The sequence below is a fragment of the Chiloscyllium plagiosum genome, chromosome 25 (assembly GCF_004010195.1).
Source record: "Chiloscyllium plagiosum isolate BGI_BamShark_2017 chromosome 25, ASM401019v2, whole genome shotgun sequence".
NCBI classification, from domain to species: Eukaryota; Metazoa; Chordata; class Chondrichthyes; order Orectolobiformes; family Hemiscylliidae; genus Chiloscyllium; species Chiloscyllium plagiosum.
The window spans coordinates 11,547,271-11,563,199 of NC_057734.1; the positions used below are offsets into that span (position 1 = coordinate 11,547,271).

General features: G+C 38.6%; 1 protein-coding gene across 1 annotated transcript in view; it reads left to right on the forward strand.

Annotated features, from left to right (window-relative positions):
* LOC122562398 (mevalonate kinase-like) overlaps nt 1-15,929 on the forward strand; it is a 34,251-nt gene that overhangs the window by 1,026 nt on the left and 17,296 nt on the right. Inside the window, exons 2-6 of the mRNA XM_043715255.1 lie at nt 3,371-3,416; nt 5,447-5,537; nt 7,267-7,386; nt 8,561-8,714; nt 13,025-13,076. Coding sequence (XP_043571190.1) covers nt 3,371-3,416; nt 5,447-5,537; nt 7,267-7,386; nt 8,561-8,714; nt 13,025-13,076 — 463 coding nt within the window. The remainder of the gene's footprint in view (nt 1-3,370; nt 3,417-5,446; nt 5,538-7,266; nt 7,387-8,560; nt 8,715-13,024; nt 13,077-15,929) is intronic.

Consider the following 15,929-nt stretch of genomic DNA (forward strand, 5'->3'; position numbering starts at 1 on the left):
TTTGCACAATTTAGCTAAATCCATGTAATGGGGATTTACTTTCAGTGTTAAAGAACTGGTCTGTAATCTTTCTCACTTGATATATCTATTTCATCTGGTAAACATCGCAAGTGAATCAGAGAGTTAGTAATGTAAATCACACACTGTCTCATAACTTGACAAAGTCTTTGCCTAGAAAACCATTTTATTATTCATTGTGACAGGAGTGCACTTTGTACTTTTCACCCAGCACATCAGCTAGTTCATGCATTTATTGATCAATATTTCTGCTGAGTGTTTATTTAATTATGTAATGCCAAATTAGGTCTCCATATTAACCACATCATCTCCACTGTGATTGTTGAAATGGTGAGAACTTTAAAACTTTGCTGCAGTAGGCTAAGAAATGTGCACATTGTTGAGGGGTGTGACATTTTCTTATTTTGTTTAAAGGAGGCTACCACAATACAGTTGGGAGCCTGATTTACACTTAACAACAGGGCTTGGGGAAAGACAGCAATAAAATGAGGTGGTAGTTGCTGGCTGTAGCAGGTTAGTGTTTTTATTAGAGCAAACTCTAATGGCGGCACGGTGGCACAGTGGTTAGCACTGCTGCCTCACAGCGTCAGAGACCCGGGTTCAATTCCCGCCTCAGGCAACTGACTGTGTGGAGTTTGCACATTCTCCCCGTGTCTGCGTGGGTTTCCTCCGGGTCCTCCGGTTTCCTCCCACAATCCAAAAAAAGATGTGCAGGTCAGGTGAATTGGCCATGCTAAATTGCCCATAGTGTTAGGTAAGGGGTAAATGTAGGGGTAGGGGTATGGATGGGTTGCGCTTCGGCGGGGCGGTGTGGACTTGTTGGGCCGAAAGGCCTGTTTCCACACTGTAAGTAATCTAATCTAATCTAAACTGAGTAATCCCATCCACCATCCAGGATAGCTTTGATCATGGCCCTAACCCCTCCCCATAATCATCAGTCTGTATAAAATCTTATTGTTAAATGTGCAGGAAGCATTCTCCGAACTGTATCCATCTATTGGAATTAGAGCTCCACTTCACTCATGGCTTCACTTTCAAATATTTACCTCTGTAATGTTGGGTTTTATGACAGCATAGCTGAGGAAAAACAAAGGCATGCTGTTGGTAGGTTTGTGTTCTGCACCCTTCAAGACAGAATCACAAGGATGCCAAATCTCATAGAGAACAAAACTTATGCTGTGTGAGAATAGGATGCTGATTGACTGGCAGGTATACTCTGGTTGGTAGAGGCTTTGACAAGGGTAATTGCATGGTCAGGCAGCATCTAGGGAACAGGAGAATCGACGTTTCGGGCATTAGCCCTTCTTCAGGAATGAGGAAAGTTTGTCCAGCAGGCTAAGATAAAAGATAGGGAGGAGTGAAAAGAATGAACCACAATAAACAAAGATGGCATAATTTAAAAAGATCTTTAGTCGTACACAATTAGTACACTACAATACATATACATTGACTAATGCAAATATTCAATATTACAGTCCATTTCTTCCACCACTGAACACCTTTGTTTTCCTTCATGAGAATGTATCGGTAATTCTCCTGCCATGTGTTTAATTTTCAAATGAAATGACTGGAACAATGAACTTCATCTGAATTATCTAGGTATTTTAACCTTTAAAATTTTCCAAAAATGTTAAGGCGTTTTGATCAATAGAAGTACAATTGTCCCAGACACATTTATTGACAACATAAATATTGAAATGTTGTGACATCAACATCAAACTCAAGAGCTTCCCAATTGTGGAATATTTCTGTTGATGAATATTCAACTTTCTGGAAAAATCTCCAAAAGGTCTTTCGACTTTCTCATTGTCTTCTTGCAAGAGTACTGCACCAGTATCCAAATCCCTCATATCGATAGCCACCTTGAATGGCTTTGCCATTTGTAATTAGATGTGGCTAACACTGAGGCTGTCGTTAACACAGCTCTCAGGCTGTCAAATACCTTCTGATGTTCTACCATCCTCTGAAATTTTCTGCACTTCTTCAACAACTCTGTCAATGGAGTAACGTCACTGCTAAACTTTGGTATGAATTTTTGATTAAAAACCATTCAGTCCCAGGGATTGTAGCACTTCCCTTTTCATCAATGATATGGGAAACTCCCCAATACTCTCTGTTTTCACATCCCAAGGGGACATTTATCCATGTCCAATGATATGGCTTAGGAACGTGACTTGGACTTTTGCAAACTCCCTCTTAACCAGGTTTATCACCAAGCCCGCCTTCTGTATTTGATCAAACAATTTTGATAGATGCTCCAAATGTTTCTTCTATGTGTGATTAAAAATCGCCAGACCATCCATGTACACCACACATTTGGGTAATCCCAAAATGACCTTTTTATCTTAGCCTGCTGGACAAACTTTCCTCATTCCTGAAGAAGGGCTAATGCCCGAAACGTCGATTCTCCTGTTCCCTAGATGCTGCCTGACCTGCTGCGCTTCTCCAGCAACACATTTCCATCTCTGATCTCCAGCATCTGCAGACTTCATTTTCTCTTCAATAATTGCATCATGGAACAGTTAACCCAAAACTCTTAATTCAAATTCAGTAAGTCCATAAGACCACAAGACAGAAGAGTACAAAGTAGGGTATCCAGCCCATCGAGTCTGCTTTGCCATTCAATCATGGCTGATAAATTTCTCAACCCTATTTTCTCTCTTTCACCTTGATTTCCTCTACAATCAAGAACCTATCAATCTCAGTCTTAAATATACTCATTGACCTGGCCTCTACAGCCTTCTGTGGCAATGAATTCCATAGATTCATCACACTCTGGCTGAAGAAAGTTCTCCTTATACCTTTTCTAAAAGGTCTTCCCTTTACTCTAAGGCTGTGCCTTGTCTCTCCTACCAATGGAAACATCTTCCCAAGGTCTACTCTTTCCAGGCCATTCAGTATTCTGTAAGTTTGAATTGGATCACCCCTCATCCTTCTAAAGTCCATAAAGCCAGAGTCGGGAGTGTAGTGCTAGAAAAGCACAGCAGGTCAGGCAGGAGCAGGAGAATCTACGTTTCGGCATATGCCCTTCAATAGGGCTTCCTGATTAAGCCAAAATTCCCAGACAATTTTCTTTCTGTTCATATCCTTATGGTTACCATTGGATCATGTCTCAGTATTAACATGAAGGAAATGGGTTACTGAGGATCAGACCTGGCACTTTTCTTGTCAAAATGGCTATTTGCTGTATAAACCAATTGATTGATTGGGATTGTCAGTTTAAGGAAATCCTAGTTCAACTGGGTGTATTTTCTGCAGAGATATGAGAAGCACAGTGAAGATGTGTATGTACTTTTAATGTCAATCAATGTTTCCAATCTTTTTAATGTTTTTATTTGTTGTTTTGCTTTAGGGGGAATTCTGAGATACCACGCAGGTAAAATTGTTCCTTTATCCAGGTACCTATTTTCAGCTACTGATTCCAGTAATGTTAGAGCTATTTTCTAAAATGTATTACAGCGTTTAACAACCCTGTGGTGCATTGAAGTGTATTGTTCGTGTGAAAAATTAACTATTCAGTAATTAATATTGAATTATTATTGAACTTGGCTAATATTAAATATTGACAAATAATTAAATATTTTCATGATGTTGATTATATGGTAATTTTTCACATTTCCAATACAGCAACAATTTTTAATATAATTAAAACAAGGGACATTGACACTAATGACTGTCCCAGTTTTGGCATGAATTATTTCTGTCTGTTGATCCAATTAATTTAATCCCATTTACTTCAAGGTTTCAGGACATAATTTTTTTTGTCAAAAAGACTAAAGTAAAATGGTTACATTCCGATATTGTCTTTGTTACATTTTCATATTTATGATCATCTGCATATGTTTCTCAACATGATCTCTACATTTGGCTTTTAGTCTTAAAGGTAAGAGAATAGATGTCAAAAATTCCAAGGCTTGGAAGTTGCTTTGGAACCAAAAATCCGATCATCTTCGATGGGCTGGACAAGAGGGACAATTTAAATTCACTACCACTCTCTTTTGAATTTGGCCAAAGTTGCAGCTGCAAAGGCATATCAGGGAGTCACTTGTTTGCTGCAAGCCAGGTTCAATCATATGATAAATACTCTGCTCCAGTTTAATTGCTTTTCCATTGTGTTGAAGTAAATAGCAGAAGAACCAGGCTAATCTACTTAAAATGTGCAAGCACCCTGCTTCATATGCAAATAAAGTTCTATTTTTGTATTTAAATGGTGCTACAAGATATAAAGGTTCTTTTTTGCCAACTCTTTGTTGGAGTACAGGAAACATATTGAAGGGAATGAGGAAGAGCTGTGAAGAGGTGCAGAATCCAAGTTGAGTTTGATCCCTGCTTTGGCATTTTTTAACCGCAACAACGAATTATTTGTAATTTTTAACTTCTGTTTATTGATCCCTATCAACCAGTGTCTTATCTGACAGTATATTCCTCCTCAAGATAGGATTCTGGTTCATTTGAGAAAATGAGCATAAAATCATAAGATATAGGTCCAGAATTAGGCCATTTGGCCCATTGCGTCTGCTTTGCCATTCGATCACGGCTGTTATGTTTCTCGGTGTTTCTCTGATATGAACCTATCTACTGCTATAGTAATTACACTCAATGACTTGGCCTCTACAACCTTCTGCAGCAATGAATTCCACAGATTGCACATTCTGGCTGAAGAAATTCCTCCTCCTCTCAGTTTTAAAGGGTCATCTCTTCATTCTGAGGCTGTGCCTTCAGGGCCTAATCTGTCCTACTGGAGGAAACATGCATTGTGGCATTAAAGTGTTTGTAGTTCTTATTATTACTTTGTGATTGCTTCAGAATATTAATTGTTACTATGGGATAAACTGCTAAATACAGGTGATATCACCAAAGAAAAGAGATTTTTGACTTCCTTGGGTCAGGAGTCTGTAATTATTCTCCACATTCAATCTCCAAAAGTAAGTAAACCAAAGTATAATGACACAATTTCAGGAAACAAACTCCTAAATCAACAAATGCAGGAAAATGATACAGATATTGATACAGAAATTTTTAACTCCTTCAGTCCTCTGGAAGAATTTTTGATACTTGCAATAAAGTTTTTAAGAAGTTCCATTATACAATTTGATTACTTTCAATCAGTAACAATGACATTTTAATCTGATTTGTTTTCCGTTCTAAATGGACAAGCTATTAAATACAACACACACACTCTCACTCTGTTGGAAAAGCTCAGCAGGTCTGGTAACATCTGGAGGGAAACAGAGTTTAATGTTTCAAATCAAGTGAGCCTTTTCCAGCAATTTCTGTTTTTGTTTCTGATTTACAGCATCCGCATTTCTTTCAGTTTTTATAAGCTATCAAATGCATCTTATTCTGATGTTGTCATAACTGGGGAGAATAAATGTCATACATTCAATTATTTCTATTTGTTTAACTTTCTCTTTCCACTTTGTTCCAGTGTCCCCACCCTCCGGATACTTCTTACTAACACAAAGGTGCCAAGAAGTACGAAAGTACTAGTAGCAGGAGTGAAAGATAAACTTAATAAGGTTTGGATTTTTTTAATGATCTCTGTGGATAGAACTGAATTATCTCTTGTTTTCAGATAGTGAAATTTTAAAAATGTATTTGGTACCATTACTTTATGTGCCTGGTATGATATTTTTCTTTCGCACAAGGTCGCTTAGCTCAGTTGACTGGATGGCTAGTTTCTGATACAGTGACAACAACAATACTGATTCAGTTCCTCTTCCAGCTGAGGTCACTATAAAGGCTACACCTTCTCAACCTTGCCCTTTACTTGAGGTGTGGTTACCCCCAGATTAAACTGACCACCTCTCATTCGAGAGAGAGCAGTCCATCCGCTGGGATCATGGTGACTTTCATTGTTTCAGTCTTAGTGGTGTCCTTTGCATTCCATCTAGATTTCAGCTGGCCCAAAAGAAATGGATTTTGGTTGTCTCAACATCGTTCATATTCAATGTAGTTTCAGAATGCAAAACTATGTTTGTATCAGTTGGTAAAAAGTTATTGGTCTTTCAAGTCACAAAATGGCAGGTGTAGGAAACAAAAATATCAAGAGTGCAGTAAAGGGGATTTCTCAAGTTAAGTCTGTGGAATGTTGTTACGACAGAACAGGGTAGAATCTAATATTCTGATAAGGTGCTATGCTCCCCATTTGGAGAATCTCTACTATCTACAGAGTCACGTCAGTGTGATTAATTGCCAACCATCTAACTAGATGGGGTGCAGCTGCAAAGACTACATGCATGATTAAGCAGCCTAGTTGAGCAACAATTGCTACTGTCCAGCCTCTCTTCCACAAACAAAACTGTCCACAACAAATACTTGTACTATCTGCACAATGCCACGCAGTTAATTACCAAGGTTAAGTAATTAGCAACTCCTGGTCCCTTGGCTTTTATCAGCTAGAAGCAATACAATCCTTGGAGAATAACATCTCCAAGTTTCTGTTCAAATCTGAGACCACACCACTTCAATATGTGCTTGCTTTTCTTTCCTGGTCATTGATGAGAATTCTCTGCCAAACACACTGTGGAAGCCCCATGAGCAGATATGCTGCACAAGGTGAAAGAGCAGAGTCGTCATCCTCTTAAAGCAACAAGGGATGAGCAATGTAAATTGTTTCTGTCATTTTTTTTAAGTCTGTTGTCGGATGTAGATTTCACTGGGAAGGCTAGCATCTGATGCCTTTCCCTAATCACTTTTTGAGAAGGTGATGATGAGTTGTTGCAGTACCCTTTGACTTGCTCCAGCTCCTCTTTACAATGCTGCAGCTTAGGTCATTTCGGGGCCTGATTAAAAGTCAACCAGTGTGGATTCAGACAGGTGAGGTCTCCTAAAGGGACATTAGTGAACCAATGGATTTTTGTGACAAAGTGTGATAGCTTTGTGGTTACTATTACTGTGTAATTGCATTTAAATTCTACTGGTTGCTATCGTGGAATTTGATCCTATGTCCTCTGAGTATTTGCCTAGACCGCAGGATTACTCGCACAGTGGCATTACCACAAAACCATAGTCTTCACGTAAAGAACACATTTTAAGAACATTAATGTTACTCCCCTTGAGCACAGAATACACATTCAAAGTGGGGAAAAAATTGGTGACTGGACTTATGAAAATTTTTCTTGTGTACTGAAAGTTTACAGGAGATCTGTGGTGTGCTTTGCTATTCTTTAAGCTACTTGTCATATGTGAATAACAGAGAATAGTGAATCAACCTCTGAGTGAATTTTCTTTTTTTTTCTTTTTTAGCTACCAAGCATAATAAAACCTGTCCTGGATTCAATAGATGCTATTTCATGCGAGTGTGAACGTGTTCTGGCTGCAATAGCATCTGGCAATGCCATAGATGAGCACTATACAATCCTGGAGGTGAATTTTATACATCAGTTCTCCATGTACTTTACTGCATTTGTATTTAGTCTGGTCAAACTATAATTTCAAACAGTGCAGTTAACAACTTTTGGAAGAATGTCATATGTTTGATAACTTGCCTCTACTTGACGCAAAATGATCAGTATATGGTGTTAGAGTAGCTTAGAGTTTGACAGTACTTTGTGACAGCACCTTAACCTCTGCTGGCAATTATTATCTTAAAGCCGTGTTCTAGGGTTCTAAGGATAAGAACTGAGAGAACAATTCTGAAGCATCATGGCTCCTCCGAACTGCCCTAAAAACTTTTCAGTCTCTGGCTTTTTTTAACTAAATTCAATTTTTAATTATTTTGACCCAATACAAGCTAATGGCGATCCATGTTTACTCTACCCATTTTAAACCACAAGTGGTAAACGTTTCTTCCAATAGTACACCAGGATGTGGCAGCTATTTGCTTTTTGTCACATACTGGCTTAAGTCACTGTCCCAGAAGGAATCTCTGACCTTACCTTTTTTTTAAAAGAAAACCACTTTCACAGAAATATACCACTGAAATCAAAACTCTTAAAAATCATATTAATATACATGTATAAATCACACTCCTGACATGCAAGGGTTTTGAGTACCTAATAAAGTTAATTCTCTTACCAAACCAAACAGGACTGAACTAGGGGCTTTTGTAGCTCAATTAGTAGTGTTCCTATCCCTCGACCAAGAAATCCGAATTCAAGTCCCAATTGTTCCAGAGATGTGTCATAAAATCTCTGAACAGGTTGATTATAAATATAAACTTTTAAAAAAAAAGGAATTGAAAGGGTTTAGAGGGATATGAGCCAAGTGCTGGCAAACAGGTCTAGATTAGGCTAGGATACCTGGTCAGCGTGGATGAGTTGGACCAAAGGGTCTGTTTCCGTGTTGTACATCTCTGTGACTGAAGTCAATTATGGTACCTTTGGAACTACTTGTACCAGCTATCAAGACCAGCTAATGCAGCACAAAGCTGGAATCGATCTTGTATGTCTATGTGGCCCAGCTGCATTTTGCCTTCACCATCGAATTATCAGCAGAACAAATTTTGAGGATTGAGTAACTGGTCACTAGAAAAAATGTCGTCTTATCTATTCAGTGGTAATTATTTTCTTGCCAAACTTATTTTCTGTGCTGATTTCAGGAACTTATTGACATCAACCAACACCACCTGAATGTTATTGGAGTGGGCCATTCATCACTGGACAGATTGTGTCAAATAACTGCAACATATGGTCTACACAGCAAACTGACCGGTGCAGGAGGTGGTGGATGTGGCTTAACACTGCTTCGACCAGGTACAATGAGTGCATGCTTGGTTGGGTAAATCATCTTCAATGATTTATCTTTTTTGCACTTCCAGCAAACAGAAACAATTGTTTGTTAGCAAATGAGCTACAAGGTTGAAGCTGTACCACAAACAAACTAAGTACAAGAACTTCATTTTGATTCTGCTAAAAAGACAGAAATAACCAGAAACAAAAACAGAATTGCTAAAAAGCTCTGCAGACTTGGCAGCATCTGTGGAGAGAAATCAAGAGTTAACGTTTCAGCTTGAGTGACCCTTCCTCAGAACAGAGGACGGTTCACTCAACCCAAAACATTAACTCTAATTTCTCTTCATAATTCTGCCGGACCTGTTGAGTTTTTCCAGCAATTTCTATTTTTGTTTCTGATTTCCAGCATCTGCAGTTCTTTCTGTTTTTATGTAGTAATAACCAGGCTGTGTGTGAATAGGAAAGTTCCTCCTCCCTTGGATCTACTTGGTTTTGTCTTTTTAACCCGAGTGATGTCGTGCATTGTGGCTCCTTGCCCCTCCTTCTGGGTTTCCTGATAAATTGTTACGTTATTATGCATTTTCGTGCTCTATTGGAGTTCATTGCTGAGGAAAGTGAAGAAACTGTAAAAATATGCATTATTTCACAGGAGAGTGACCCATAGCTATTTGCAGTCAATTAAAAGTGGAGTCACTGTCTACTATTTAAAACACAGCAACCAATTTGGACAAGGCAAATTCCCACAAACAGCTAGGGTAAGATCACCTATTTGTGAAGTTATTTTGAAAGATAGGTATTGACCAGAACATGTTAAAACACACCTGATTATTCTCAAAATAGTACTTAAGTTCACAGACAGGCCTTCAGTTCAACATCTCATCTGAAAGACAGCACCTCTGATTGCACAGCAGTCCTTCAGTACTGGCACTAGATTGCCATGCTCGACTTAGTGTTCGTATCCCTGGAGTGGACCTCGAACCTTCTGACTTGACAGTAGAAAGGGAACATGGACTGTAACCTATAAGCTGCACAGCTTCTTAGCTGTTCCACACATGCCGATTGGTGTCAGTACACCGGTTCATTATGGCACTGTCGGAAGTCGATGCCACACACTGCCTCGACAGACTAACTACAAATATTGAAATACTTAAAATATAGATTGTCGGTCTGATTAAAGACTGATATCTCTTACCAATGGCGAATGTGGGTTATAACCCATGCAGTAATAATGAATTTGTTTAGCATGCTTACCTGCCTCCATGTATTTTATGCAATAGATGATGTTTGGAGTCATGTATTTGGCAAGGAGATATCTTCTCAATTCCTGTTCATTCCAGTATTATGTGTAAAACACCCTAAGTTTATTTCTGAGCTTGTAGTTGATTGGTGGAAAACAAATTTCCATGCAATAATGTGAGGTTAATGCAATATTGTAATTTGGCCACCAGATGTCAGTGTGATTCATTTAATTGTATTACTAACCTGATAGACATTGTCAATTTGACAGAGGTGAAAGTGCTGCAGGGTGAGCTGATTCATTTTATTATGCAGTAGACTGCACCAGTCCCACTCCTGTTAGCTCTTTCTGATGTTCTTTTGCGTAAGTGAACAACCCATAAAAATAGAGCAATTCCCACAGGAAGAGTAAAGCTTAATTGCCTTCAATTGATATAATCATGGACCCAAGTTGTTTCAGCTCCCTATTTAGTTCTCTTACTTTCAGACTTCATTCCTCTTAAAGATATTATCCTGCCATGTTATCAGCATCTATTATCTTTAAGTAACTGTATAACTGTAAGTATTTGAAAAACCTGTTTAATCTATTACCTAAACACAACTGAAATCACAGAAGTACAGCAATTTATCTGTTTTTAACGAGGATAAGATGGTTATACTTTTGGGTTCAGTCAACGTTCATCATTTTGGTGTTCTTAACAACATTAGGATTAAAAATACCTGACCTATTTACTCAATCACTTCTATAGAATATGATTCAGTACTTTTGTCACAATTTCTGTTATAAAGTAACTTTATCCTTTTTTTGTGCTTATGCACATTTACAAAATCTCTCCTCACTCTAGTCACTGGCCAATAGTTCTCCATTATTACTGATATAATAAAGGATGGGTTAATTGAACACTCATGCTGGTGTATGAGAACACCTTGTTTAACCTTCAGTTTAGATACGTAATGACCTGTCACTTACAATTCTGTAGTTCCATAGAATGAAACTCGTTGGAAGGGGCCAAAATGAAAACAATGTAGTTACTTCCTTCCTTTAAATAAGGAGACCAGTACTACACCCTGTACTCCATCTGCAGTTTACCCAGAGCCCTGTAGAACTGAAGCATAACCTCTCTCTACTTTACTATTGAATTCCCCTCACAAATCATAACATTTTATTAGCTTTCCTAGCTACTTGCTGTACCTACCTTCCAGTTTTTAGTGATTCCTGCAGTAGGACATGCAGGTGCCTTTGCATCTCTGAACTCTGTAACCTGTCACCATTTAGATAACAACATAATTTTTTATTCCTCCTGCAAAAATGGACAATTTCATATTTTTTGAACATGATACTGCATTTGCTCAGTCTTTGACCAATCACTTAACTTACATCTTTTTGTAGTTATATTTTCTCTTCGTAACTTACTTTGCTACACTTCTTTGTGTCATCAGGAAATTTGGCAAATGTATTTTTAGTCCTCTCATCCACGTCATTGATATAAATTGTAAACAGTTGTCGTTCCAGCACAGATTTCTTTGCATTCTGCTTGTCAAGTTGACTAGATCTAACAATGATCCATTTATGCTTACTCTTTGTATCCCATTAGCTTACACTAATATGTTATCCTCAACGTCTTTTGACTCTTGAGTAGTCATCTTTGATATGGTACCTTGTCAAATGCTTTCTGGAAATCTAAGTGCAGCACATCCACAGATTCCACTTTGTCCATGCTGTCTGTTACTTCCTTAATGAACCCTGGTAAACTAGACAAACAGAACCATGTTCACTCTGCCTGATTTATTTGAAGTTATTTAAGAACCCTGCTATAACTTGTTTTAAAAACAGCTTTAACATTTTCCCTGTGGCAAATGTTAAGTTAACTTGCTTACATGAATTCTAATAATTCCCTAGTATTCAGTTTTTAAACAAGTGGAATTACTTTGAAACCAGTAAATTCTTCTGAATTGTTTTTGTTGGAGTGTAGTAGTCAGTATTAACATGAAATATTTTTAAAAAGATATTTTTGTGTGTAGTTGCATTTCTTTAGAATCATAATCCCTGCAATATGGAAACAGACCATTCAGACCAATGAGCCCACACTGACCTGTAACCCTGCATTTTCCATGACTAATCCTACTAGCTTGCACATCCCTAGACACTGGGGCAATTTAGCATGGCCAGTCGACCCAACCTGCATATCTCTGGACTGTGGAAAGAAACTGGAGCATCCAGAGGAAACCCATGCAGACATGGGAAGAATGTGCACAATCCACACAGACAGTCACCTGTGGGTGGAATCAAAACTAGGTCCCTGTGAGGCAGCAGAACTAACCACTGAGTCGCCGTGCCACCCCATCGCTGTCTGTTTGCATGATGGTGGCATCTTGATTAATTTTGATTTATGCTTGCTTTTGATTACTAAAAATCTCATTCTTGAAATGTCCGAATGCTTGCCTGTCTGTGACAGGCCCCTCTAGACAATGAATAAATGTTGGCCTATGGTCTGCAGTGTGAACAGAGTCTTGTTAACATGGAGAAGGCGGTAGAGTAGGATGTGAGTAAGGACAGATAAGCTATGTCACCTGCTGGTTGGAAAGTGGAGCTTCAGTGTATGCCAGGAAGTGTCAGCAATCAGTTATGTGCTGTGAGCAGCCTGTGGTTGGGGCCAGTATATCATTAAAGCTTTTCTTCAAGGGAAGTTTTTTTAAGACCAATAGACAGGGGCAACTAGCAGGTACTCAGCATGGTGAATTATTCAAACCACAGGATCTCCAATTTGAGTGTGCTGGCTTCCTATAAAATATTATTTTAGTACTAAAGATCAAAGAAACTCATTTAACTGGATTTAACTTGCACTTAATACCTTGATGTTTTATGCTGGTTTGGCCAATTTTGGGTAAATTGCACTGAAAGACCAATGCAACTGAACTCCTCTGTCTCTGTTTTTTACTTTACAGAGGTGGGGAGTATCTGAATATATTGCTGCAGGTTTGTATTGTAGCTGTTAGAGTTATTGTGAATGTAGCTGAAGCCTCCCTTCATGAACCATATTATAAGACTAACTCTGTATTTCAATTTGGTCTGTTCTGTTCATTTTGCTTTTCAGACACAAGTCATTCTGTGGTGGAAGCATCAACACAGGCTTTAAAAGACTTTGGGTATGATTGCTGGGAAACAGTTATTGGTGGTTCGGGTGTGTCCCTGCATTCACCATTCTCCTTGCCCAAGGACATATTTCAGATTCTGTGCAATGTGAAGAATTGTCAATGAAGAGATTTGGATACCTAGTACTGTCATGGTAATCATTTGTATTCCGTCTTGTCATTCTTCCTGGGAGTTAATCACTCATCTTAGAATCCCTACAATGTAGAAACAGACCAGTCAGCCCAACAAATCCACACTGGCCCTCTGAAGAGTAACCCACACAAACCCATCCCCTTACCCTTCTTCTGTACATTTACTCCTGATGAATGCACCTAACCTGTACATCCCTAAACACTATAGGCAATTTAGCATGGCCAGTTCATCTAATCTGCACATTTTTGCATTGTGGGAGGAAACTGGAGCATCCAGAGGAAACCCATGCAGACACAGGGAGAATGTGCAAACTCCACGCCGAGTTGCTCGAGGCTGGAATTGAACCGGAGTCCCTAGCGCTGTGAGGCAGCAGTACTAACCACTGAGCCACTGTGATGCCTTACATCTTGCACCTGTTCTCCTCCATATCTTCCCGCACCTGATGAAAATTCAGTCCGGTGGAAGTTTATGCTATTTACTTCTGTACATGTAACATTGTTAAATCTTTTACATTATACAGGACTGCTTATTTCCTGACTGAAGCACAAAGCTGATCACTAAATCCCTGAAAGAGAAAACATTTACCAGTCCAAATGGCGGACATTCAAACTGCTGTAGTTGGCTGAATAATACTGCAGTGGAAAGAGTTAGCACACCAGATGTACTCTGTAATGGCTACTTTTTAGAACTTGAACAATAAATTGTGCAAAGTGAGAATTTAAAGACACTTTAATAACCAATGTGTGTTGGCCCAAATCTTCCCATTAGCATTGAAACAGGTGCATTTGACATTGGTCCGTGAAAAAATAGCACACTTATTTTGTTACATTTCAAAGAGTCAGACTTCCGATGCACATCCTAAAGAATTCCCTCATCGCAGGAATCCATGCAGAGACCGAGGAAGAGGATTGACATATGTCTCCTTGTTAAGGTACTAGCTGCAGTGTAATAAATTTTAAAGATACAGTCTGAATGTCTGTGAATTGGTGGGTGTGCTAAAAAGAGGGAGCTGAGTGAGAGAGTTAGGTTGAGTCACGAATTGTCTCAAGTCTCCATTCCTGATGAAGGGCTTTTGCCCGAAACATCAATTTACCTGCTCCTCAAATGCTGCCTGACTGGCTGTGCTTTTCCAGCACCACACTCTTGACTCAAGTCTCCAACTCCTATCAGTTAGAGATTCATACATGGCCCCAAGAGCAGTGGAATTGCTCGCAGGCAACTACCACAGAGGTCTGCACCTCAGCACTTCCACCTCAGTATGCCTCTCAGTTGCATGTCAAGTCCCGGACTATTTGGCCTTGAGAATTGAAGAGGATAACTTTTTGAAGTATTGTGAAAGGTTACTGGAAAAATATGACCTAAAAACACACAAGTGTTAGGTGTCGTGCCTTATATTGTTTCTTCATTATATTGATCAAGCAGTATCAATTTTTACATCCCAAAGAAGAAATTATCACTGGATTATTGTGACTTCTTCCTGCCATACTGGCATGAACGCATCTATCGAGGTTAACTTTCACATACATTTTTATTGAGTTTCAGAGAAGAGTAATGGTGAATATTTTAGAGTGTACGATATAGGAAAATGCAGCAGTATCTTTCTATTGATCTTGCAATCCACTTCTTTCTCCCAAGGACTTCAATTGCTTAGTTTTTGGGAGTGGAAGTGACTCATCGTGAGAAATTGTGATAGAATGGAGCATTATAGTCTGGTGTATTAACAGCAAATCAAGGAAATCTTTGAACCTGGCCCTACTTTTTCGTTTTTCCTTTGGAAGGTATTGCTTTGTGCTATTATTTCATGGTTACTGTCCACATGACAGGTCGTGTATGCACTTAGACAGTGAACGTTTACATAGACAAGTAATTTAACTATCAGTGGAGAAGGGAGAAATTTGAGCCAAGTCTGAAGTTAGTTTCTGTGCATCCTAAAAATATTGAGGCCAGGTATGAGATCTCAATCACAATAGCTTTCAATTGATTTGCTGACATGCATAAAGTCAGCTAATCTAGATATTTGACTGTTCCTGATTTTGTTTAATAAAAATCGAGTGTGTTGCATACCAAAATACAGTTCCTGATTCCTCATTGAAAACAAACTATGCACATGGGTTGTTTCTATTGTAGGTTGTTAATCATGTATTTTAAGAAACTTTAGACCCCATTGCCTTTGTGTTCTGTTGGCAGCAACATATCAGCATTTTGTAAGGGATTTTGAAAATTACAGTAGCCCAAGCTGAGATTAGCTAGCTCAACGTAAATGAGGAATTAAAACTGGAAGCTTACTTACAGACAGGATGTACATTTACCAAGGCACAGGCTCCTCTCTTTAACCTTGAAGTTAGTGATAGGACACACGATCCTTACCATAAATGGCTGACTAAACATTTCCAGCCTTTAGAAACACTGCCTGAATTGAATAATGAAAGAGTTTTGATGATGTATCCTATTTGTAAGGATAAACCTTTTTCTTTAAGTATGAGAGACCTGTCCCTGCAATCATATCTTTCTGATGTTCCTGATTTCACTGTTAAATATCACCTGTAAAATCATTGCACTTAGCCTAATTCAAAAAATTTGGCAACTAATTATTTAAAAGATTCTTAAATCTGAAGCCAGAAATTTGTGAGCAGTTCCAATTGATGAGATGTTCACAGTTAAGTTGCAGTTACACGGAATTGTCTATTTTAATTATATCCTATTGAAAATACTTG